The 26,567-nt window shown below is 37.7% G+C and overlaps 1 protein-coding gene across 9 annotated transcripts in view; it reads right to left on the reverse strand.

Annotated features, from left to right (window-relative positions):
* Positions 1–26,567, reverse strand: part of Kap3 (kinesin associated protein 3) — a 154,334-nt gene that overhangs the window by 24,762 nt on the left and 103,005 nt on the right. For all 9 annotated transcript variants that reach the window (XM_067784461.1, XM_067784465.1, XM_067784460.1 and 6 more), the window contains 6 exons: positions 10,421–10,586; positions 10,097–10,351; positions 9,871–10,007; positions 7,325–7,510; positions 6,546–7,256; positions 3,596–4,363 (listed from right to left, as the gene is read on the reverse strand). In XM_067784461.1, the coding sequence (XP_067640562.1) occupies positions 3,596–4,363; positions 6,546–7,256; positions 7,325–7,510; positions 9,871–10,007; positions 10,097–10,351; positions 10,421–10,586 (2,223 nt within the window). The remainder of the gene's footprint in view (positions 1–3,595; positions 4,364–6,545; positions 7,257–7,324; positions 7,511–9,870; positions 10,008–10,096; positions 10,352–10,420; positions 10,587–26,567) is intronic.

Here is a 26,567-nt window from a genome sequence, read left to right on the forward strand (position 1 = left end):
ATTTGTGATCGGTCGCACCCATTGGATGGGGCGAAGCACTGCTACAACAACAACAACTTCCGTCCATCCACTCAGCTTTTAATGGTCGTTGCAAATACAGCTTTTTACTGTAGGGCTCAGACCAGATGCCAATACTATTACGTCATATGCATAGGCACAACCTTAGCGCCATTTCTGTCGGGATGACGAAGTATTCTGTTTACAACAGCACAAAGCCAGACTAGCGTAGAGTCGGTCTACACTTCACTAGTTCAGAGCCTGGCGCCTGAAAGCCCACACAATAGGTTAATTATGCCATGTTATGGAATAATTAAAAATGTTTCGTGCCAAAAAGTGTTCTTTACGAAACCAGCTGGTGCAGAATGCAGGGGATTGAGGTCCCATTATGTTGGACAAATCAGAGGAAGGAATCCCGAATTGCGATTTCTATTTTACGTCAGTAATGTCGAAGCATAAACGCCCTGGAACGAGACGGCTGATCGCCAATTCTTGTTAACAATTGATTAATCGGCTAATCCACTGGCATTGATTGAAAATCAAATAGCTGATACTCCATTTCAACAAAGCATGCGAGGGACTATCATTATTCGAATACTGACGGTTTCATGCATGGCGAAATCATACAAGGTGGCAGCAGGGCGACATACATATGTATATACGAACAAACAAACAAATTCCATGTATTTTGTTTTTGTAATTGTCAAAATCATAATGCGAAAGAAGTTGAAATGTCAAATCAGATAAAAAAGTATAAATCAGCTGATTTCCGTCCCTGTATGGTTCCGCAATGGTTTCTTAAATGATAATTTTTGTCATTAAAAAATAAAATTTCATAGAGTAAGTTTCTCGTCAAAAACACTAAATTGTTTGCAGCAAAAAATTTGTTTTCGAGAGCGTAGGGGAGTATTGAGTTTCTTTTCTAGTTCCGAGGATGCTCAAGAACTAAAGTGCAAAATATGCGAGCTGCAGAGGACTTACAATAATTCCACAACGTCTGTACGTATAGTGGAACTCATTGAAAAATTACAAAAAAATTTTTTTGAAAACTCGTAGGGATGAAGCGATACCATTAAAGTATCGACAACTTTACTTGCAAGTAGCATCGAAAAAAAGTATCGACACCTACTGAGTATCGGATCGAAAGTATCGATTCTTACTTATATCGGTACTTTTTATACCCAGCTGTACTTGTACACAGGTTATTATAACTTTGACTGGATAACGGTTGGTTGAACAGGTATAAAGGAATCGCGATAGATATAGACTTCCATAAATCAAAATTATCAGTATCGAAAAAAAATTTGATTGAGCCATGTCCGTATGTCCGTCTATCCGTTAACACGATAACTTGAGTAAATATTCAGATATCTTCACCAAATTTAGTACACGAGCTTATCTGGACCCAGAATAGATTGATATTGAAAATGAGCGAAATCGGATGATAACCACGCCCACTTTTTATATATATAACATTTTGGAAAACACAAAAAACCTGATTATTTAGTAAATAATACACCTGAATGTAGAAATTTGATTCCACACATCAATTCTATATTGACTCTTGATAAAAATTTGAAAAAAAAATCAATATTACAAATATTATTAATCATAAACCAAAAATTGTTAAACCTATCGTAACAAAATTCGGCAGAGGTTGCCTTTACTATAAGGAATGCTTTGAAGAAAAATTTACGAAATGGGTTAGGCATCACGCCTACTTTTATATTAAATAATTTTTAAAAGGGTCGTGGACGAATAAAATAAGTTATATCTTTGCAAAAAGAGCTTTATATCAATGGTATTTCATTTCCTAAGTGGATTTATGCAAGATGGCAATAGTTTAATATAAAAATGGACTTGCAAAACGCGTTGTACGATTTAAAGCAATGGGTTTTATTGTCGTCTTATGGCTCCGTCAAAGTGTCAAAGTGAGCAAAGCGTTTATATAAAACCGCCTTAAGGTAAAAACATTTCTACTTTTTGTGTCGCTTTCCAACCATGAAATTTTGTTTAGCAAGATATACTTTCGGCCATATATGAACTGAACTTTTCGACGAAGAAAAGCAGCAAAATGGTCTGTAAATCCACACATATATATGAGGAAAAGTGTTATGTTAGGTTGAACTAGCCGGTCCATGAGGGCCTCACATAGACTGAATGAGTCCGTAGTGTAACCAGAAGTTTGTTTTAATGACCAAATTGAAAACCCTATCAAAAACCAGGATCTATGTTATAAAATAACTCCGTCCACTTGGCAAATACTAGAAGCTTCCTAGGACTTAAGCCTCTTGCTGCTTCTAGATCTGACAGCTGTATCACTCCTAATAGCTGGAGTCTTAGCCTGGCAAATGCAGGGCACGAGCACAGAACTTGCTCAATCGTTTCCTCCTCAAACCGCACTTCCTACATCTGCTATCACTGACCAAGCCCAATTTAAAGGCATGTAACGCCAAAAGGCAGTGTCCAGTCAGAATACCCGTCATGAGTCTACAGTCCTCTCTTTTTAATGATAGAAGCAACTTTGTTAGTCTAAGGTTATAATACCTACACATAATCTTCGACACTTTACAGCCCTGCGCTTGAACCCACGCCTTTCCTGCTTGGTCGATCATGTGCACCTCTCGCCTAATTGGGAAGTCTACGGAGCAAGCTTCAAGGGATGCGCCCTTTTTAGCTAGTTCATCCGCTTTTTGTTGTTGTTGTTGTAGCGATAAGGTTGCTCCCCGAAGGCTTTGGGGAGTGTTATCGATGTGATGGCCCTTTGCCGGATACAGATCCGGTACGCTCCGGTACCACAGCACCATTAAGGTGCTAGCCCGACCATCTCGGGAACGATTTATGTGGCCACATTAAACCTTCAGGCCATCCCCTCCCTCCCCACCCCCAAGATCCATGAGGAGCTTGGGGTCGCCAGAGCCTCGTCTGTTAGTGAAACAGGATTCGCCGCAGATAGGTGAGGATGACAATTGGGTTTGGAGAAGCTATATATTGCGCTGGCAACCTGAAGGGTTGCGCTACACACCCCTTGAATCTGATATTTTAGTCGCCTCTTACGACAGGCATACCTACCGCGGGTATATTCTGACCCCCTTACCCGCTGGGGTAGCATCCGCTTTTTCATTCCCATCTATTCCCATATGCTCTGGGACCTAATATAGATGTATGCTTCTCCCTGTCCCGATTCTCTCCAGGGACTGCTTACACTCAAACACGCATTTAAATGCTCTGCTATGCGAGATTATTGCCTTAATTGCTGCTTGACTGTCAATATAAAAGTTAACACGGTTGCAGCTCAAGATATTCTCTTCCAGAGTCGAAGGAAATATCTACATCTGCAATCTGTTCCAGAGTATATCCACCATATTTGTGAAACAACTCAAAGTGATGCGGGCCGACCGCGCTTTTCCCATGCCAGAAATGTGCAGTAATAAATGTTTCGATAAATCGTGTTTCGATACCTACTTGTATTTAGTAGTATCGCTTTATCCCTAAAAAGTGTAATCTGTCACCAATCGAATGCAAACAACTGGTCGATTGGTGATTATCGATCATTTGAAAAATATTTTTTTTTTTAAATCTAATGGCACTCACTTACCTTAATCCTTTTAGCCCATTCGCTATCGCTGATAGCGATAATATCCAAACAATAATCGCAAACTTTTCGAATTTCCGCATTTTTATCGTGCATCAAATCAATCAAATAGGCTGGCGATTCAGTCTCTTTAATCATATATTCTCGTGTGCTTTCGTGTCGTAAGATTTGTTGAAACACGAAAATGATTTGCAAAACAATTTCATCATCCTCCTGTTTGGCTTTCAGCAATTCAATAAGCGAGAGCACAACCTTAGCACGGCAAAAGAGTAAAGCACAAATCTCATCGTGAGCACATGTACCCAAATAAACAATCGTATCCAGCACCATATCATCCAATTTGGCTCCCGGCACTAATACGTCTCGTATCCACGGTATTAATTGGAAGTTTTGCAAAATTTGTGAATAATCCAAATCGGCTAATGATAGATTACCCAAAATGCCAAGACATTCCACAACAAATGCTTCATCATTACAAATTGTTAATATACGCGCCAAATCACCAACATAATCAATAAATTTCGGCTGCAGCTCTTCGTGTTGTGAAAGATTACGTAACAGTTTCATTAATAGTGCATCTTGATATTTGAAAGCACGATCTATTAGATCATGCAAACGATTACCATCAACCATAATTTGTGCATTACGTTTATTTAGCGATAAATTAATGCATAATGCAATGAGATCAAGATCAACTTTACTATTTAAATTAAGGATGATAGCATCGGTGGCCATTTGAACGCACTCTGTATGTGTGTATAAGCCTTTGACCTGTGTAATTGCGAAATAGAAATATTTTTGTTAAGATAAAATTTACTTAAAATAGTTTTAAGGTGTTTTTGAAAGTGGAAAGATATCAACTTATGATGAATGACCAACAAAGCCTAGCGTTGGGCGCATGATGATAGAAATCCTCCCCAGCAAGTTAGGGGACTTGGAATATATTCGTGGTAGGTATGCCTGTCGTCAGAGGGACTAAAATACCAAATTGATTCAAGGGGTTGTGTAGCGATTACGACGTGTTGAATCCGAATTTTTGGTCCATTAAACTCGAACGCATCCAAAATTTCTAGTGCATAACCGCTCGATTCAAACAGTTTTTTTGCTTTACGAGTGAACGAACTAAACGGATCCCATATTAGGATTCCGAATGTCAAAAATACATATTTTAAAACTACCTTTTCATTTCGATTCAACTTTAGTCTTGATAATGGTTTGGGTCCAGGTTTGATCACAGTTTGTGTTTCGGTTTTATTTCTGGTTTCGTTATAATTTAAATTGTTTCGGTTATAAATTTGATTTGGTTTCTGCTCTTATATTCATTACAGCTCTGTTTCTGTTTCGTTGCGGTACTCGTTTCAGTATTTTTAGGCCCGGTTGTGGTTCTGATTTCGGTTTCGGTTGCCGATTCGTGGTCAGTTTGATCCTGTCTTCAGGGTTTATGTTCCGTTTTTGGTTTTAGTTGTGGATCATATTCCGGCTTCAAGTACAATTCATGTTTTAATTTCGGCTAAAAATTTCGTTTGGTTTAAGGTCAGTTGCGAACAAGGTTTCAGTTTTTTTTTAGATTTTGTTCCTCTATTGGATAGGGCTTTGTTACGGTTCTGATTTTGGTCTCATTATGGTTCTTGTCCCGGTTATGGTTTCTGTATAGGATTAGTTGTAGTTTAAGTCTGGTTTTTGTTCCAATTCTCGATTCAATGTCGTTTACAATTTCAATTTCGTTTGGAACTTGAATTTTGGTTTTAGTTACGGTTCCGGTTTGGTTCCGGTTGGTCTCGATTCGATTCGGTTCCGGTTTCGATCTTAGTTCTGAAATCTGTTTCATATTCAGTTTTGACTCAGTTCCGTATTCGGTTTTCTTTTGATTCCGTGTTCGGTTTCTGTCTGTTCCCTACGCTTTTGAAAACAAGTTGAGGCTGTTGTTGTCGTTATGCTTTCGGTTTCAGTCAAATAAATTAAAATTTTAAGCTTCAGTTCACGATTCAATGCAGCCCCGGTTTTTGGGCTTGTTCCGTTCACAGCTTCGCTTGGAATTTGAGTTTTGATTTCGGTTTTATTCCGCTTTTGTGTTCCGTCCCGGATTCTGTTCTGAAAGCAGTACCTGTTCCAAGTGCAATTTAGGTTTGTTTTCCGTTTTGGATGCCATTCGATTTCGGCTTGAAAGCTGTGTTTCGAATTCGATACTATTTTCTCCTCCGATTTTCTCGTCGGTTCCGGGAGCTCTCTTGGTTTCGGATTCGGATTCAGTTTTGTTTCTAAATTCAGTTACGGGGGTTTGATTCCGATCTCAGTTCCGAAATCTGGGTCGCATTCCGTTTAGTTTCAGTTCTGTATTCGGATTTGGTCTTGTTTCCATATTCGGTTTTGAGTTGTTGTTGTGGTTTTGGTTTTAGTTTCGGTTTTAGTCTGGTTCTTGTTTCAATTCCCGATTCAAACTCGCTTCCGGTTCGGGCTTGTTACGTTTTCAGTTTCGTATGTAATTGGAGTTTTCGCTTAAGTTTCGAGTAGGTCCCAAGTGCAATTTAGGTTCTACTTGCGGGAGAGGTTCCAGTTTTAGGGGTTTCTTGGTTTCAGCTTTAGTTCGGGGTGCAAACTGTGTTTCGAATTAGATACTGTTGTCGTCTTCGTTTGCGGTGTCGGTCCCGGTAGCTGTGTCAATTTCGGTGTCGGTTCAGTTTTTGAATGCGGTTCCGGTTTTGGTTCCGGTCAGACTTCCAAAATCTGTTTTGAATTCAGTTTTGTCTCAGTTTCGTATTCGTCTTCGGCTTGATTCTATGTTCGGTTTTGGTCCCTTCTCTATACTTTTGAAAATAACTTGTTTTCTCTTTCGCTGGATATATCCAGCCTGAAAGAGCTATCTCTGTCAAAAAAAGGATAATAAGTTATGATATTCCACCCTTAATCAATGAACCATAAATGTGGCTCATGTAAATCCACACCTTTTACTTACCCAATCATCCAAGCTCATATGATAGAGAATTTTCATAGCGATACCGTGATGTTTCTCGTCGTTGATGAACATCACCAGCTTTGGCAGGTAACCAGCACCGACCATTTTTCGACGCAGCACACAATCGAAGGACAAATTAAAGACAAGTTTCAATGTAACCTGCGCCAATTCGGCATGCCCACTCTGAAAGAGACGTGGCAATTTGGCAATGATATTAAATTCACCCATATCATCCTTATTGTCGCGTACAATCGATAGTTTCTTTAGGAATGTGGTAACCAACATTAGTAAATCGATATTTTGTCGATCCAATGTTTTCACAAGCATTTTGACTATATGCTTGCGTCGCATCTTTTCTTCCAATTTAATATTCTCCGCCATATTTAGGAGCAAATATAAAGCTACTCTTAGTAATTGTTCTTGCTTCTTGGCAAACACTTTTAATTGTTTGTTTAGACGATCTATTTCTTCCTTCTTTACTTTGGGATCATTGCGATCGAGCGCTTCATTGCTGGTCGCTTTCATGTCACCATCATTCGTTGAGATACCCGAATCAGGTGTGGCAGCACCAGTGGATAGAGCCTCATGATAACTACTATTGAGTACTTGACTTTTCATTAATGAGGAGGACATTGTACCATGGAAGCTAGACCAATTACCCGATTTGGGACGTTGTTTTAGTTCAGGTATACGACGTCTCGGTGGTTCCATCTATTTGGGTGATAATATGTTAGTTATAATTTTAAAATGTTTCATTCGTGAAAACTTTTATATGTTACCTCTTTTGGTTTCTCTTCATTCATTATATCGAGAAAATCATCAGTGCTGCGATTTAATTTCTCTTTACTAGATTTAGCGGATAGTGGTGCAGAGTTAACGGGATTCTTTCTGTTATCTAGTTCATTACGCATGGTTTCGTAGCGTCGCAGCTCATAGTCGATGACGTCCATGCAGAGGGAACCGATCTAAAAAAATCACAACTTTTAATATTTAGGTTTACACAGGTAGAACATTTGTTGAGGGATCTATGTTTGGTGATGGCTGTGCCTGTGATGGTATTTTCAAATACCAGGGTGGCCTGATAATTCAAAGCATTTGTTCTAAACATTTTTTTCTGAAGAGGTTTTCGGATATGTATGGTTTTTCCGACTAATGTACAAACTAACACTGACAATATACAGAAAAGTAGATTTATCTGCTTGTCCTATTAGGCATTGATGCACTGCGACCCTAAGTAAGATCTATTCTGTTTGACCTTCCACCTTATTTATGTTGTTGGAGTCTTTTAATTTCATATCGGGAACGGATTAAGAGTTACGCCACCTAGATAACAGAATTCTTGCCTTGCTAAAACAAGCCATTCGCATAGAATATGAGTCGACGTTCAGCTCGTCCCCCCAGCGGGTTAGGGGGTTAGAATATACCCGCGGTAGGTATGCCTGTCGTAAAAGGCGACTAAAATAGCAGATTCAGGGGGTTGTGTAGCGCAACCCTTTCAGGTTGCCAGCGCAATATATAGCTTTTCCCACCTCACCTATCCGTGGCGAATCCTGTTTCATTAACAGCCGAGGCTCTGGCGACCCCGAACTCCTCATGGATCTAGGGGGTGGGAGGGCGGTATGGCCTAGAAGGTCGCATGTGGTCATAACAAATCGTTCCCGAGATGGTGGGGCTTGGTACCGGATTGTACCGGATGTGCATTCGGCAAAGAACCATCAACTCGATAACACTCCCAAAGGCCTTCGAGGAGTGTTCTTATCGCTACAACAACAGCGTTCAATCCGTAATAGCTTCAGGAGTGTGTATAGGGTAGATTTTACTTACTTTGGCAGTATCTCGCCTAGTACTCAGCGAGAGTTCCTAGATCGTCTCTGCTTAAATATTTGCGTTCGCCTAATATTTTTTTGAGTAGAATATTAAAAATGCGACCTGTCTTTGCCCTACGACCAGTGTTGACTACACTGTTTTTTTACATAGCATAGTATTTTCAATAAGGCCTGCCTCCTCATTATCATGGCCCTGTTGCCCAGGAAGAACCCATTCTGATTTTGTAGTTGGGTTCCGAATCATTCGGGACTCGGGTTTTTAGTGGGTAAATGAGGCCATTTATGATGACAGTCCACAAGAGAGGAGAGAGTAGTCCCCCATTTAAATTCTACCAGTAAAATAGTATGCGTAAATTTGTTCACCCCTCGAAGAACTTGGTAGTTGCTCAGCCGTACCCTTTTTTGTATGAATACGACCTTAATCGCCCAGCAGAGAAGCTTTATATAAAGTGGGCAGGGCTAGGGCTGTTGTCAAATACATGGATAGTTAGACCCATTCGGCCCTGGAGCCTTGAATGGACTGCAAGCAGAGGAGGCTCGTCGTCCTCGTTTAATTGATGTTTGATACCAGAGTTTTTTCTCTACCGTTGATAGGCTTTAAGTCCTCATCTAGATGTGAGTGTTGAAATCCTGCTATACAGTCCGGAAAGTAAGCTGTGAGTAAAACTTTGGACATCTGTTCCAGCTGTTTAGTGTGATAGTTTAGAGTGTATTTAAAATAAATTATTTGGGGTCTACACCAATCTCTAAATGAATCGAGAATTTGTTGTATAGGAACCGTATAAATTCGCTTAATTGGGTCTCCCTAACAGGTGCTGCTGAGGTACGATGGCAACAAGATAAAGAATTTTGGTAAAATATTAAAAAGCGAGCTGTTGAATAAGGAACGCCATAATATGCCGGTGTATCTGGAATATTCATGAGCTTTTACAACACGAAAATACAGACTTAAGGACTGTGTTAAGTCATTATAATCTTGTGAAACGTAATCAACGATTTCTTGAGACGAGCCCAAAACTCGATAAACCCTTCTGCTGTTCCTCTTCCTATTTCCCTTCCACTCCCGCTTTATCTTTGCCTTTCGCTCAATCATATCTGATTATTAATTTTATCAGATAATGAGATAACAATAATTGTTCGGTCGGTGATCAACGGATATTGGTCCGTGTATTTTAGAACATCGTGGAATTAGGTCATCTATGGCAGGTACGTAGGTAAACTGTAGCATACTCCCTTTCTCTCCGTCTACGCCTCCCTCTTCTTCTACCTCTACCCTTACTTCTACCTCTACCTAAACCTCCACCTCTCCTCTACTTCTATCTCTCCTCCTCTCTATACTGCTATCTCTCTCCCTACCTCTACCTCTCTCTCTTCCACAGCTCTCCCTATACGTCTACGTCTATCTCCTCCTCCACCTGAACCTCAACATCTACCTTTTCCTCGCCCTCTCCTCTTCCTCTTTTGGCCTAACCATACAACATTCAATTTACATTACTTACCTTATATTGCACAATCACGGGATGAAATTTCGTATAAGTTGAAAAACAAAAAAATATATAAATAATATTTGTTGATAAATCTAAACTTTTGCGCCAATCCTCGCGCAGCACACGCGACAAAGCGCTCAAACAAGCCTCTGGAAGAGAGAAGCCAAAAACAAAAGTAAAAAATTATATTAAGCTTTATAAAAAATCACTTAAATTCGTTTTTCTTTCTTCAACCAACCATTCTTTTCCAGCTCTTCCAAATTATCTGGGTTACGCGCCACTTGTAGGATCTTTGCTGAGCCGCGTATTCGCTCACTTAAATCTTCATACAACAATTCCACATATTCATCAATATTATTGATGGAGACATCTGTATTGTTGGAAGCTGGTGTTTTAGCGGGTGATTGGGCGGCTGATGTTGGATTCGCTTTGGCGGTTGGTATACGCTTCACCGATACAGCGGAACGTGTGTGACTATTATTGTCAGCAATGTCTAAAAAGTGAGTAAGGGGGTTAATATCCAAGAAAAACAATAACTGAAACAAATATTAACTTTTCTTACCTGCACCAGCATTGTCTTTTCTGTTTTTCAGATAAAATATTATCTGCTCCACATCGGCCAATTGGGATTTGTGTATGAGATCACATTTTTCAACGACTTCTCGTGCCAGAGCGGCCGGATCCGTTTTGGCGTTCAATGAACGTAAGCGTATCACTTTCTGGCAATTCTGTAAATAGTAAAAATAAAAAAATTACTTTAGTAATGATACTGAATTCTCTATAAATAGCAAAGTTTTTAAAATTGCTTAAACAGATGTATTTCTGAGTTTTACAAAAAATATAATTTTGTTTTTATTATTGGCATGCCTTAAGAGCTTACGTTCTATTATCTATATATGTACATAAAAATAGGCAAGTGTAAAAATTTTGCTCCCCTTTTACGGCCAAACTATAATCCTAAGAAATTTCATAAGTTTGATATAGCGCCAAAATATTAATTAAAAAATGGCACCGCTACCAATGCCAAACACGTATTTAAACTATGAGAATGTTTACACTCACACTACGAAGGCAACATGTATTTGATGTTGTTGCGTTGAGAAAACCAGCAGGACTCATGCAAACAAACTGAGATTTTATTTCGCGAGCAAATGAGCAAAGAGTATGTTGTTTTGCTGGAAGTATAGCGCGAGAGTCAGCAAATATAAGTAAATGTGTAATTTTATTTGCTAATATTCAAAGTGTTTAAAAAACCAAACGAGAATATTCAAGTTGAAGTATTTATTCGTTTTGTTGGTTGCAACAATTTTGTGTACTACTATGGTAGTTAATGAAATAAAATAAAGTAAAATAAAATAAAGGAAGGAAAAGGAAACGAAAGGAAAGGAATAGAAAGGATAGAAAAGCAAACGAAAGTAAAAGGAATGAATGAAAAGTGAAGGAAAAGAAAGGGATGTAAAGAAAAGGAAAGAGAAGGAGATGAGTGGTTGAGTTTCAACTACTTTGCGAACTCTAGTTATTATTATTAGGTTCCGATGTACTGTGGCCTTTATTTAAATCTATTGTGCTTGACCTTTCAGTCTATTACAGATGTGGCAGCTTTTAATATATTTAAGTACCTCTTCAGTCTGTTTACTTCATATTACAAAGGGATTAAGACTCACGCCACCAATATGGGTGAGTCTATGCGAGGCATTCGCAGATAATGTGAACCGGCGTTTCATCCTGCAGAACGAAAAAGCGACATATTTTAGATTTAAGTTACAATGTAGCGTATAGTGCCCAGTGAGAGTTCGTAGGTTCTCTATGTTTAGATTAATGAGTGTGTCTGATACTCTAGGTGCTGGGAGTATACACAATCGGCCACTCTTTGCCCTGGCATTCAATCCAGTTACTTGTGGGTTCCCTAGTGCGTGCCTTTTACACAAAAGGGCTCTGGACCACAGAAATCTGTTATAGAACGCTGCTTGGCGCGGGAACCCATCATAACAAAACCTTGTTTTTAGCTCCAAGATCATTTAGGACTCCGATGCATTCATTCACTGGCTTAGAAGTAATTGTGTAGGCCTGAAATACACGGAAGGCTGCCTGGCTGTCTGACATAATAATGGTACTCCTCAAGGACCGCAAACTTCTATTGTATGTATTTCTGTCTGAAAAATGGTGGGATGGCATCCTATTGTTATCGCTTACTTGAAGTTCGGCCCAACTCCCATTTTTGCATCATCAAACTTCAATCCATCCGTGATCCAGACCTCTGAATTAGGGTCAGCACATGGATTGCCTGTTTCCCGAAGAGTTCTGTTCACAATGGACGTAAGGTTCTGAGCATAAGGGGCATTGTGTCACTTAGTTCCATATGAGTTTTTTTTATAATCTTCATGATCCCTGTTGCTGTTATGTAAACAGCCGCGGGCATAGCGCTGAAGTAGGAGAGGTCGCTGATGCTCAATGGTCTGGTGTCACGCAAAATTTTGGATTTGTAGTTTCTTTAACATTTTGTTTTAAATAATTTGGTGTATCACTGCGGCTCACGGACTACTGGTAATAAAAATATTATATACATTGATTTTTTGTTTTGTGAAAAGTTAAATATGTGCTTGATGGCGTGCTTTTCCTTAAGCTAATTACGTTCAATTTTGTGAAGGTCAAGTTTATGAGTAATTAATGGAGCGTGCTCTCTAACGTTTCTATACATTCAAAAAGTACGTAATATTTATAAACATACATATATATATACATGTACATATGTACTTTATGTATGCACGTACATCGTCACCTAAACATGAAAGGTGCTAAGTAAATTTTTTTACATTAGAATTTTTTGCAGAATAAAAGTATATGCCCACTCAAAATATTGAATACAAGTTTAATGTTGTTGTCGTCCGTTCAATTAATTAATTTTTGTATGCGTAATAGGGTAGTATTAACATATAAAATTAGCGATATCGTCAAGTACAGTATAATAGATTTTGATAAGAAATCAAAAAATTTAATTTAAAAGCGAAGCAAACAGAAACAACAACTCTTCATGAAACCAATAAAACACACAAGAAAAACAAGTAAGGAAGGTTAAGTTCGGGTGTAACCGAACATTACATACTCAGCCGAGAGCTTTGGAAAATGAACAGGGTGACTCTAGAATGTGTTTGTACGATATGGGTATGAAATGAAAGGTGTTAATGGGTATTTTAAAAGGGAGTGAGCCTTAGTTCTATAGGTGGACGCCTTTTCGAGATACCGCCATAAAGGTGGACCAGGGGTGACTCTATAATGTGTTTGTACGATATGGGTATCAAACTAAAGGTATTAATGAGGGTTTTGAAAGAGAGTGGCTCCTAGTTGTATATGTGAAGGCGTTTTCGAGATATGGACCAAAATGTGGACCAGGGGACCCAGAATATCATCTGTCGGGTACCGCTAACTTTTTTATATATGTAATACCACGAACAGTGTGCCTGCCATGATTCCAAGGGCTTTTGATTTCCCCCTGCAGAACTTTTTCATTTTCTTCTACTTAATATGGCAGGTCTCACACCCATTTTACGAAGTTTTTTCTAAAGTTATATTTTGCGCCAAAAAACCAATCCAATCATCATGTTTCATCCCTTTTTTCGTATTTGGTATAGAATTATGGCATTTTTTTCATTTTTTGAAATTTTCGATATCGAAAAAGCGGGCGTGGTCATAGTCGGATTTCGCCCATTTTTAATACCAAGATAAAGTGGTTCAGATAAGTACGTGAACTAAGTTTAGAAAAGATATATCGATTTTTGTTCAAGTTATCGTATTAACGGCCGAGCGGAAGGACAGACGGTCGACTGTGTATAAAAACTGGGCATGGCTTCAACCGATTTCGACCATTTTCACAGAAAACAGTTATGATCATAGAAGCAATGCCCTTACCAAATTTCACATGGATTGGTAAATTTTTTATTTTTTTTTTGGTAAATTTTTGTTCGACTTATGGCATTAAAAGTATTCTAGACAAATTAAATGAAAAAGGGAGGAGCCACGCCCATTTTGCAATTTTCTTTTATTTTTGTATTTTGTTGCACCATATCATTACTGGAGTTGAATTTTGATATAATTTATTTACGAATGCCAAATTACAGCTTGCAAATCTTTTAACTTACCTTCTTTTGAAAGTGGGCGGTGCTACTTCCATTGTCCAGAATTTTACTAATTTTCTAATCTGCGTCATAAGGTCAACCCACCTACCAAGTTTCATCGCTCTATCCGGTCTTTGGTAATGAATTATCGAACTTTTCGGTTTTTCGAAATTTTCGATATCGAAAAAGTGGGCGTGGTTTTAGTCCGATTTCGTTCATTTTAAATAGCGATCTGAGATGAGTGCCCAGGAACCTACATACCAAATTTAAATGGATTTCTTTTTTCGCCTAGATCATTTTGATATATAGAAGTCTATATATCTCCATTAGTTTATGCCGTTACGGGGCACTGTTATGCGAACAAAATTAATATACTCTGTGAGCTCTGCTCAGCAGAGTATAACAACGAAAATATGAGAGGAAATAACATTAAAATATTTATTCCTAAAGAATAAGGAAAAAATAATTCATAGAATTATATTTTTTTCATTTAAAATCCCGCGCCTTCATACCGAGACCGAAATTTGACCCTTGTCCGACGAGTCTTAATCATTTTAAAATTTTTGCTTGCCCAGCTTTTTTGGCAGAATTACCATCGGATACTTCGCCAAACCACTAATGGGGAAATACCCCGATTAGAGCAACTTTTACTTAAGTATTTTGATGTTGGCTTTCTTGGGACTTTTCGGGGTGCTTATGGAAGGCAATGGTAACGAACTTCGCTTTCCCTTCGACGGTACGCTTCGGTCTTTATACTTCCATAGTTTATTATGGCTTTGAACAACAACTCTATCGTCAGCCTAGGCCCGAAAACCGGAAAAATTAAAGGTCTGTTCATGATTCAATAACTAGAGGTTTGCTCTCTAATAACAGCAGAGCTTTGACATTCCCAAATTTAAAAATTAGGATGGGTTGCCTCTACGAAGCAGAAAGCAGGGAAAAATTCAATCCCCTTAGCGAAAGTTGTAGTAGAAAAGTACCTATAGTAGAACATTAATGGTGACCGCCGTGGTGTGATGGTAGCGCGCTTCGCCTACCGCACCGAAGATCCTGGGTTCACGTCCCAGGCAAAGCAAAATTAAAATTTTAGAACCAAGTTTTTTCAATTAGAAGAAAATTTTTATAAGCGGGGTCGCCGCACGGCAGTGATTTGGCAAACGATCCGAGACTATTTCTGCCATGAAAAGCTTCTCATTGAAAACTAATCTGCCTTTCAGATGCTGTTCAGAGTCGGCATAAAACAAGTAGGTCCCGTCACGCCAATTTGTAAAAGAAATTAAAACGGGCACGACGCAAATTGGAGGAGAAGCTCGGCCTTAAATCTCATCGGACGTTATTGCGCCAAAATTTCGAATAAATAACTCAAATATTCAGTATACCAAAATATTATTTATTTAGACTACTTTGGTAGTAGTACTCCACATTTACAATTATCGCGTACTTCACTAATAGTGTGTTAAAATAAAACTGACTCATTATTCCTTTTACACTCTCTGTTGCCTCGTTCGCATATTTCCTCTAAGGTCTAGACTTTTCGCGAACAGCTGCTTATTTATTTCTCCTTTATGTATCTGATATTCACGTTTGTCTTCTAGTTTAATGCGTGTGTATGTGTGAGTAATAACTTTTGCTCTTAGCTGCTGTCTACAGGTATGTATGTGAAATATTCTCTTTGCTGTTACCTTCGCTGTTTACATGTATGTGTGGCTGTTTGCTTTGCTGTTGTGCATGTATTTAGTAGCAAAATGCTAATATTCGCCACAATATGAAAAATTATTTGTTCATTTACGAGTTGGAATGTATTAGCCTATTATTGAGATATTTAAAACTGTACTTATATATGTGTTCATATTTGAAAAATTTGTATAATCTATATGTTTGGGGGTTTGAAAAATCGTGTGCCCACCCTAACATCGAAACACTAATGGAAAGTATTTGGGCCAATCAATCAGCTAAAAGAAACGTGTTCAAGAACAACTAACAATTGACAAATGTTATAATATTTATTTTCGGTTCACTATTATTTTTTCTTACTTATTTAATTGCTTTTACTTCGGGTTAAAGCAAACGAATTTTGATGATTTGTGTACAAGACAATCAATCAATCGATATTTTCCTGCCGACAATTTTACTAATGAACTAACAAAATGTGAAAACGAAAGACCGTAGCGTGCACCGTGGCGACACATAGTCACACATGTATTTAAGTAAGAGAGTGGAATTTTTTTTTAAACTTGGTAGGGGAACTGAAATAAGTTCGTTGCGATTCTACAAAAGTACGGTAAATAACTTTCGTTAAATTCGTAAAGTAATTTAGCCTCTTATTCTTCTATAGGCCACTGTTCTGCAAAAAGATACTTAATCGATGACAAATGTATTTCCGTAAGGCTCAAAAGACCGATCATCCACAGAAAGTTAAATGAACAACCCAATTTGTAGAGTTGTTGCTCCCTAACTTACGCTAAATATCAATAAAAAATAAAACACATATTTAGCGCGATTTACCTCTAAAGATATACAAGTTGGCAGGACGGGACCAATTATGTTGCGAGATATATGTATGTATGTATACCTACTTTCTTTCAGCACACAACATAAAATATTTTAACGTGCCTATTTTCATGATGCATAATAACCCTTTTGTGTAATATAGCATTAAATCGATTCAGACCACTTCCGAATCATTGCGACAATTGGCATAACAACAATGCAGTTGAACTTAGTTGACAACTAAAGAAGTCAATGGCACCTAAGTACTACGTTTAAATAAATAAATTGCTACTATGGATATGGTAAAAACGGTTTGTATTCACATTAGCATAATGTGCAATACTACAGCGATAAACAAACTAAAACAGTATATATGTATGTATATATAAGGGTGGTACTTGAATTTAAGAATAAATTGTTAACATTTCATTTTTTGTTTTTTTTTTGCAACTTCTGAATGTTGTTTGAATTTAACGTTTATAAAAATGGAGAAATTCAAAAACAAACAAGTAAGGACGGACTTCATACGTTTCATGAGTGGGGCTGAAAAATAATCTTATCCCATTCGTAATATCCAAATAATCGGCTGTATAAGGTATGAAATAAAATAATTAAAAAAAATGTTTAAGTTAAACGGTTTTATTGAAAACAATACTTAGATGAAGTAATGATAATACTAAAAGCTAGAAAATAATTAGGTAGGTCCTAGGTAGTAGTAATCACACTCTTCACCAATCTATGGCGTTGATCAGACAATAAAATAAATGTGTTCGGCACGTGAAATTTCTAAAAATGTGAGGCGTAGCATAACCTGATTAAGGTTCAGTTGCTCTTACATATGACTATCAATAGAAATTTGACGCTTTTATTTAATTGTCTGATCAACATCCTAGATTGATGAGGAGTGTGATGACTACTACCTAGGACCTACCTAATTATTTTCCAGTTTTAGTATTATCATTACTTCATGTAAGTATTGTTTTCAATAAAACTGTTTAACTTACATTTTTTTTTTATTATTTTATGCTCAAATTTTTAGTCTTTATTTAAATGTCTATTATTTTTCATTCTATTTAGTTCATTTAGTGACTAATTATTACAAGGACTCTTCCCTGGCAATTTCTTACAATCTAAGTCCTCGATACATAATCCTTCCAAAGACTTTACTCGACTCTGCGCCACGCAACTCCAAAATGTTTTGATGTCACTTCTACCGGACTGTATGTAATATTTGTTCCAAATATGAGCCAAATCGGACGTCATAGTTCGCTTTCTATTCATTGTATATGTATTATGTGTTCTAAATATGAGCCAAATCGGACCATAAATAAGATTTTTTTGAATATCTCGATCTTTGAGCCACCTAGCGGCGATTTTTTCATAAGTCGCTTTCTATTCATGGATGTATTACGTGTTCCAAATATGAGCCAAATCGGACCACAAATACGATTTTTGGAATACCTCGATCCATACACCACCTAGCGGCGATTTTTTCATAGGTCGCTTTCCATTCATGTATGTATTACGTGTTCCAAATATGAGCCAAATCGGACCACAAATACGATTATTTGGAATATCTCGATCCTTGCGCTACCTAGCGGCAAATTTTTTATAGGTCGCTTTCTATTCTTGTATGTATTATGTGTTCCAAATATGAGCCAAATCGGACCACAAATACGATTTTTTGAAATATTTCGATCCATGCGCCACCTATCGGAGTTTTTTCTTATTATTGCATTGTCATCGGCTTCTGAACATATTCCAAGTTTCAAGCTTGTAGCTTATCGGGAAGTTACTTAAATTTCAATTACAAAATTCATGCCGTCCAGCCAGCCTGTCAAGTCAACCTAAATAAAACCGGTTAAAAAATAGGTAGGTAGTTTGTGTGAGGATGCAAAGTTTAACGATTTTTGTGGTCTGCATGAAATAGCTATGACAATGAATCACTTATCTCAACAATATATGACGTAGACGTATGTATTTGATGAAATTTGAAGCTTCTAGCCGTTAAAAAGGGGGCAGAAATGACAGTTTATATGGGGTATATGGCATACATACGACAGATCTCTATGATTTTTTCAGACAATAATATATGCTATATATGTACGTAAGCATTCGGTGAAATTTGAAGCCTCTAGCTGTTAAAATGGGTTGTGGGGGACATATGCTATATATACGACCGATTAATATACGAATGCATATGATAAAGTTTGAAGCTACAATCTGATAAATTGAGGAACATGTGACAAAAATCCTCTTTTCTGAAAAATCGGTTGTATTGGGGATATATGCTATAGTGGTCCGATCCCCCCGGTTCCCACAAATGTCTAATCGGACACCTAAATATACCCGCTCACCAAATTTTATCAAGATATCTCAAAAACTTAGGAACTAGTTTGCATACAAACAGACAGACGGACATGGCTAAATCAACTCAGCTCTTCATCCTGATCATTTCGGTATACTTATTGGTGGATCTATCTATTTTCCTTTAAGGACTTACAATTTTGAGATTCGTGACAAAGTTAATATACCATTTCATTTTCATGAAAGGTATAAAAATATCTGGAAAAACACTTCCGCAAATGAGAAAACGTTCCTAAACAAGTTTTCGTTGAATTGAGAAAATCGCTACTGAATGAGTAAAGGCTACGTAGCGATAGAGAACGTTGTCAAAAATGTTGCAATGTAAAAGTAATTATGTGTAAACTAAGAAGACGGTGAAGTTCACCGTAACGTAATATAGCGGCAGGGCATAAAATATTACGGCTCCCATGGCGGTAGAAACTCGTGCATCACCGTCTTTTTCCACCGCTTTTGTCAAAGCGGTGAACATTTTGACAAATAATTAAAATTATTTATAAAACAAACTACATTTTTGATTTGAAATTTTTTTTCTTGCACGCTTATTTAAAAAATTTTGCGAATTGTCCGCCGTAACTGTTCGTAGTTCCCAATAAAGTGGCGAGTATACCGGTCGCTCTTTGGTGGCCGTAACATAGCTGTACCGCTTTTGGAGGAAACCAACCCATAAGTAATTATCATTTTTGTAAACAAATTTTCGTTTATTTATAGAAAAATTCTTCTAATTAAAAAATATTTTTTCAATTATAGAAAAATTAAAAAAAAAAACATTAATTATCGTAAAAAACTATTGTTCTGGCATTAATCTCGAGTTCGAACCTGGAATCCTTTATCAATAGGCCCATAAAACAAAAACATATCCTATATATAACAAGTAAGGAAGGTTAAGTTCGGTTGTAACCGAACATTACATACTCAGTTGAGAGCTATGGTGACAACATAAGGGAAAATAACCATGTAGGAAAATGAACCGAGGGTAATCCTGGAATGTGTTTGTATGACATGTGTATCAAATGAAAGGTATTAAAGAGTATTTTATGAGGGAGTGGGCCATAGTTCTGTAGGTGAACGCCATTTAGGGATATCGCCATAAAGGTGGATCAGGGTTGACTCTAGAATTTGTTTGTACGATATGGGTATCAAATGAAAGGTTTTAATGAGCATTTTAAAAGGGAGTGATCCTTAGTTCCATAGGTGGACGCCGTTTCGAGATATCGCCATAAAGGTGGACCAGGAGTGACCCTAGAATTTGTTTGTACGATATGGGTATCCAATGAAAGGTGTTAATAAGTATTTTAAAAGGGCGTGGGGCTTAGTTCTATAGGTGGACGCCTTTTCGAGATACCGCCATAAAGGTGGACCAGGGGTGACTCTAGAATGCGTTTGTACAATATGGGTATCAAACGAAAGGTGTTAATGAGTATTTCAAAATGGCGTGGGGTTTAGTTCTATAGGTGGACGCCTTTTCGAGATATCGCCATTAAGGTGGACCAGGGGTGACTCTAGAATGTGTTTGTACGATATGGGTATCAAATTAAAGTTATTAAGGAGGGTTTTAAAAGGGAGTGGTGGTAGTTGTATAGGTGGTCGCCTTTTCGAGATATCGGCATAAAGGTGGACCAGGGGTGACTCTAGAATGCGTTTGTACAATATGGGTATCAAACGAAAGGTGTTAATGAGTATTTTAAAAGGGCGTGGAGCTTAGTTCTATAGGTTAACGCCTTTTCGAGATATCGCCATAAAGGTGGACCAGGAGCGACTCTAGAATGTGTTTGTACGATATGGCTATCAAACGAAAGGTGTTAATGGGTATTTTAAAGGGAGTGGGCCTTAGTTCTATAGGTGGACGCCTTTACGAGATATCGCCATAAAGGTGTACCAGGAGTGACCCTGGAATTTGTTTGTACGATATGGGTATCAAATGAAAGGGGTTAATGAGCATTTTAAAAGGGAGTGGGTATTAATGAGGGTTTTAAAAGGGAGTGGTGGTAGTTGTATAGGTGGTCGCCTTTTCGGGGTATCGGCATAAAGGTGGACCAGGGGTGACTCTAGAATGCGTTTGTACAATATGGCTATCAAACGAAAGGTGTTAATGGGTATTTTAAAGGGAGTGGGCCTTAGTTCTATAGGTGGACGCCTTTACGAGATATCGCCATAAAGGTGGACCAGGGGTGACTCTAGAATGTGTTTGTACAATATGGGTATCAAAAGAAAGGTGTTAATGAGTATTTTAAAAGGTCGTGGGGCTTAGTTCTATAGGTTAACGCCTTTTCGAGATATCGGCATAAAGGTGGACCAGGGGTGACTCTAGAATGTGTTTGTACGATATGGGTATCAAATAAAAGGTGTTAATGAGTATTTTAAAAGGGAGTGATCCTTAGTTCCATAGGTGGACGCCGTTTCGAGATAACGCCATAAAGGTGGACCAGGGGTGACCCTGGAATTTGTTTGTACGATATGGGTATCAAATAAAAGGGGTTAATGAGCATTTTAAAAGGAAGTGGGCCTTAGTTCTATAGGTGGACGCCTTTTCGAGATATCGCCATAACGGTGGACCCGGGGTGACTCTAGAATGCTTTGTACAATATGCGTATCAAACGAAAGGTGTTAATGAGTATTTCAAAAGGGCGTGGGGCTTAGTTCTATAGGTGGACGCCTTTTCGAGATATCGTCATAAAGGTGGACCAGGGGTGACTCTGGAATGTGTTTGTACGATATCGGTATCAAATTAAAGTTGTTAATGAGTCTTTTTAAAAGGGAGTGTGCCTTAGTTCTATAGGTGGTCGACTTTTCGAGATATCGTCATAAAGGTGGACCAGGGGTGACCCTAGAATATGTTTGTACGATATGGGTATCAAATGAAAGTTGTTAATGAGTCTTTTTAAAAGGGAGTGTGCCTTAGTTCTATAGGTGGTCGACTTTTCGAGATATCGTCATAAAGGTGGACCAGGGGTGACCCTAGAATATGTTTGTACGATATGGGTATCAAATGAAAGGTGTTAATGAGTATTTTAAAAGGGCGTGGGGCGTAGTTCTATAGGTGGACGCCTTTTCGATATATCGCCATAAAGGTGGACCAGGTGTGACTCTAGAATGGGTTTTTACGATACGGGTATCAAATTAAAGGTATTAATGAGGCTTTTAAAAGGGCGTGGTGGTAGTTGTATATGTGAAGGCGTTTTCCAGATATCGACCAAAATGTGGACCAGGGTGACCCACAACATCATCTGCTGGATACCGCTAATTTATTTATATATAATACCACGAACAGTATTCCTGCCAAGATTTCAAGGGTTTTCTATTTCGCCCTGCAGAACTTTTTCATTTCATTCTACTTAATATGGTAGGTGTCACACCCATTTTACAAAGTTTTTTCTAATGTTATATTTTGCGTCAATAAACCAATCCAAATACCATGTTTCATCCCTTTTTTCGTATTTGGTATAGAATTATGGCATTTTTTTCGTTTTTGGTAATTTTCGATATCGAAAAAGTGGGCGTGGTCATAGCCGGATTTCTTCCATTTTTTATACCAATACAAAGTGAGTTCAGATAAGTACGTGAACTGAGTTTAGTAAAGATATATCGATTTTTGCTCAAGTTATCGTGCTAACGGCCGAGCGGAAGGACAGACGGTCGACTGTGTATAAAAACTGGGCGCGGCTTCAGTCGATTTCGCCCATTTTCACAGAAAACAGTTAACGTCATAAATAAATCTATGCCCCTACCAAATTTCAAAAGGATTGGTAAATTTTTGTTCGACTTATGGTATTAAAAGTATCCTAGACAAATTAAATGAAAAAGGGCGGAGCCACGCCCATTTTGAAATTTTCTTTTATTTTTATATTTTGTTGCACCATATCATTACTTGAGTTGAATGTTGACATAATTTACTTATATACTGTAAAGATATTAAATTTTTTGTTAAAATTTTACTTAAAAAATTTTTTTTTAAAAGTGGGCGTGGTCCTTCTCCGATTTTGCAAATTTTTATTAAGCGTACATATAGTAATAGGAGTAACGTTCCTGCCAAATTTCATCATGATATCTTCAACGAATGCCAAATTACAGCTTGCAAAATTTTAAATTACCTTCTTTTAAAAGTGGGCGGTGCCACGCCCATTGTCCAATATTTTACTAATTTTCTATTCAGCGCCATCTGTTCAACTCACCTACCAAGTTTCATCGCTTTGTCCGTCTTTGGTAATGAATTATTTCACTTTTTCGGTTTTTCGAAATTTTCGATACCGAAAAAGTGGGCGTGGTTATAGTCCGATATCGTTCATTTTAAATATCGATCTGAGATGAGTGCTCAGGAACCTACATACCAAATTTCATCAAGATACCTCAAAATTTACTCAAGTTATCGTGTTAACGGACAGACGGACGGACGGACGGACATGGCTCAATCAAATTTTTTTTCGATCCTGATGATTTTGATATATGGAAGTCTATATCTATCTCGATTCCTTTATACCTGTACAACCAACCGTTATCCAATCAAAGTTAATATACTCTGTGAGCTCTGCTCAACTGAGTATAAAAAGAAAGGCTAAAATGGTAGCCGGTGTTTGAAGAGATGCGCCGGTCGATTTCGTTCAAGTTTTCACATAAGTTGCGTATACCTCACGCGGGGTGCACATAGGTTTGGTTGCGACCAACGCACAGAGTTTTGAGATATAGTCCAAAACGTGGACCCGGGTACCCCTAGAATGCGTTTATATAACATGGATAACAAATGAAAGCTGTTGATGAGTGCTTTAGTAGAGGGTAATTTTCATACCCCTGGGTGAGTAGTGTCTCGAGATATAGGCCAAAACGTGGATGAGGGTAACACTAGGATGTGTTTTTACATTATGGGTATTAAATTGAAGATGTTGATGTATGCTTTAGTACAGAGTAAGTTTTATGCCGCTGGGGGACTAGGATCTCGAGATATAGGCCAAAAAATGGACCCGCATACGCCTAGAATGTGTATGTATTATGGATATCAAATTAAAGCTGTTGCTGAGAGCCTTAAAGGAATTTTTATTGTGATCGATTTAGTCGCATCAACCTGGCAAAACTGATAAATATGCATACGAAGCCGAAATAAAGACAGTAATTAATAATACATACCCACCTACCTATTTACATACATCCTATTCGATTTGCCTGAAATTTGGTATATAAATTTGCCTATATTAATATTTACTATGCTTTTTTCCGGGAAGTAGACCAGAGACGGACTGGGAATAGGATTAGGACTAGGACTGGGACTGAGACTGGGACTCGGAGTGGGACTGGGATTGAGACTCGAAATGGGACTGGAACAAAATACATACCACCTTCTGGGACTGGCAATAAGGGATGAAGAAGAATGAGAAGGACTTGAGAGAAGAGAAAAGAGAGAAGGAGACTGATGCAGATACGCCAAATTTAGGGCAGAACAAAGTCTGCCAGGTCTGCTAGTTGTTAATAAATTAAGAGCACATGGAAATGTTAATAAAAAGTAATTTAAAATAAACCAAAAAAAAAGTCAACGTTATTAGTGATTTGCAACAGATGGCCCAACGCTTAATACATATATGTATTTGGTAAAGAGGAATAGAAGTAGCAATTTAGCAGTCAAACAAACCACCACCGCTGGATAGCTAAACGGTTAACGCAGCGTTCCCAACGCGTACTGATGATGAAGGCTTAGCAACTTTAGAAAAGGATCTATCTGCACAGCTATGGCAGGTGTCTGAAAAATGTTCTATTCCAAATTGAAAACTTTTTTTTAAATTATAGAAAAATTAAAAAAAACACGCCCTATCTCAGAATTATGTATTTTCATAAACATCCCAGCTAATCTCAAAATGTATTGAATTTGAGCCCAGATAGTCCGTTTTTGAAACAAAGTTCGAGATAGGGCGTTCTTCAACCGAATTCTGAAACGGCAGCAGTCGATATATCAATTTTAACAAATTTTCTTCTAATGCATTGCTGAATGTGGCTTTCGTGGCTTATACCGTTTTCAAACAGAAACTTAATCGAACCACAATACTATTTAATAAAATAATAAAGTTTTCGTTTTCATACAGGGCTTTTTGCTTCATTAGGCGAACATCTGTCAGCAGCCCCAAAAAAATATTCCGTTTTCACAAAAAATTGTTAAAATGAAAAGCAGCCGTTTCCTTCTTAACTATAAATACAATCAAAATAAAATGCATGCGCAACTACCCATAGATGTTGCACCTAACCAAATATGTGCCTATTTTCGAAAAAGCCATATTATATTTTGCAGCAAATACAGCGAAAATTAAATTTTCAAATTTTTTCGTGTTTTTCTATTTTTCCTAAATTATTGAAAATAATTCATTTTTGATTGTCATTTGTTACATTGACAATACAATTCGAAGCACCAAGCAAACCGATTGGATTTTTCGCTTGATTCGGCATTCAATAAAGCAATAATGAGATAATTGAGAATTTGTATTTTGTATGGAAGATTGAGTTCAATTAGGCCTTTAATGTAGAAAACTTGACTAATTATTTCATTAAGCCTCTATGTGAAATTGGCATTACAGAGAGAGACGCCGCTTGACTGTTACTATTTTTCACACAAGAAATAAAAATGAAATCGGTCCATCCTAATGAGCATGTATGCTAACCAATGAAGAGTTATATGAATAGTTTATACAGGAGAATATATTTACAGATACTTAAAACAAAAAATATATTTATAATTTCAGGTTTTCAGTTTTTGACTCTAACCCAGCACCGTACGATGATTATGGCGTAACGAATTGTTTGTAAACAAGTAAGGAAGGCTAAGTTCGGGTGTAACCGAATATTACATACTCAGCTGAAAGCTTTGGAGACAAAATAAGGGAAAATCACCATTTAGTAAAATGAACCTAGGGCAACCCTGGAATGTGTTTGTATGACATGTGTATCAAATGAAAGGTGTTAATGATTATTTAAAACGTAGTGGGTCTTAGTCCTATAGATGAACGCCTTTTCGAGATATCGCAATAAGGGTGGACCAGGGGGAGATGAGCGCCCAGGAACCTACATACCAAATTTCATCAAGATTATTCAAAATTTACTCAAGTACTCGTGTTTACAGACGGACAGACGGACGGACATGGCTAAATGAATTTATTTTTTCACTCAGATCATTTTGATAGATATAGAAGTATATATCTATCTCGATTAGTTTATGCCGTTACGGATTACCTTTATGCGAACAAAGTTAATATACTCTGTGAGCTCTGCTCAGCTGAGTATAAAAAGTTATCGCGTGCGATTACTATACGGATATATATAAAAGATAACCTTATACAACTATATATTTAACATACATAATGGGTACTTAGATACGTACAGTAGATCATGGTGTGGTGACATAAGGTCAACAGCCAAAGACGTTATGACCACTTCAGATGGTCATTCGATGAATTGGCCGTCTGACGACTTCTAATGGTCATAAGGTTGTTGTTGTTGCTGTGCTAACAGTGCTTCACCCAATTCTTCCAACCGTTTTAACAATAAGGATGCTGCTGTTAGAGCAGTAGGTTCCACATTACAAATGAAAAGATGGTTGGTGGCAAGTGGGGAAACATCTCATACATAACGTGTGTCGAAGTTGATTCTGAACAAGTAAAAGTTTAATCTGTTACGGTATCCAGAACGAAGTTCGGCCAGAGTGACTAGTGTCTCCCTTGGTAGTCAGCTTTCTTCTTTTGCAAGGGTTGGAAAATGTATATTGACGTTTAA

Source organism: Eurosta solidaginis, chromosome 4, assembly GCF_040869045.1.
Source record: "Eurosta solidaginis isolate ZX-2024a chromosome 4, ASM4086904v1, whole genome shotgun sequence".
In the NCBI taxonomy this organism is placed as follows: domain Eukaryota; kingdom Metazoa; phylum Arthropoda; class Insecta; order Diptera; family Tephritidae; genus Eurosta; species Eurosta solidaginis.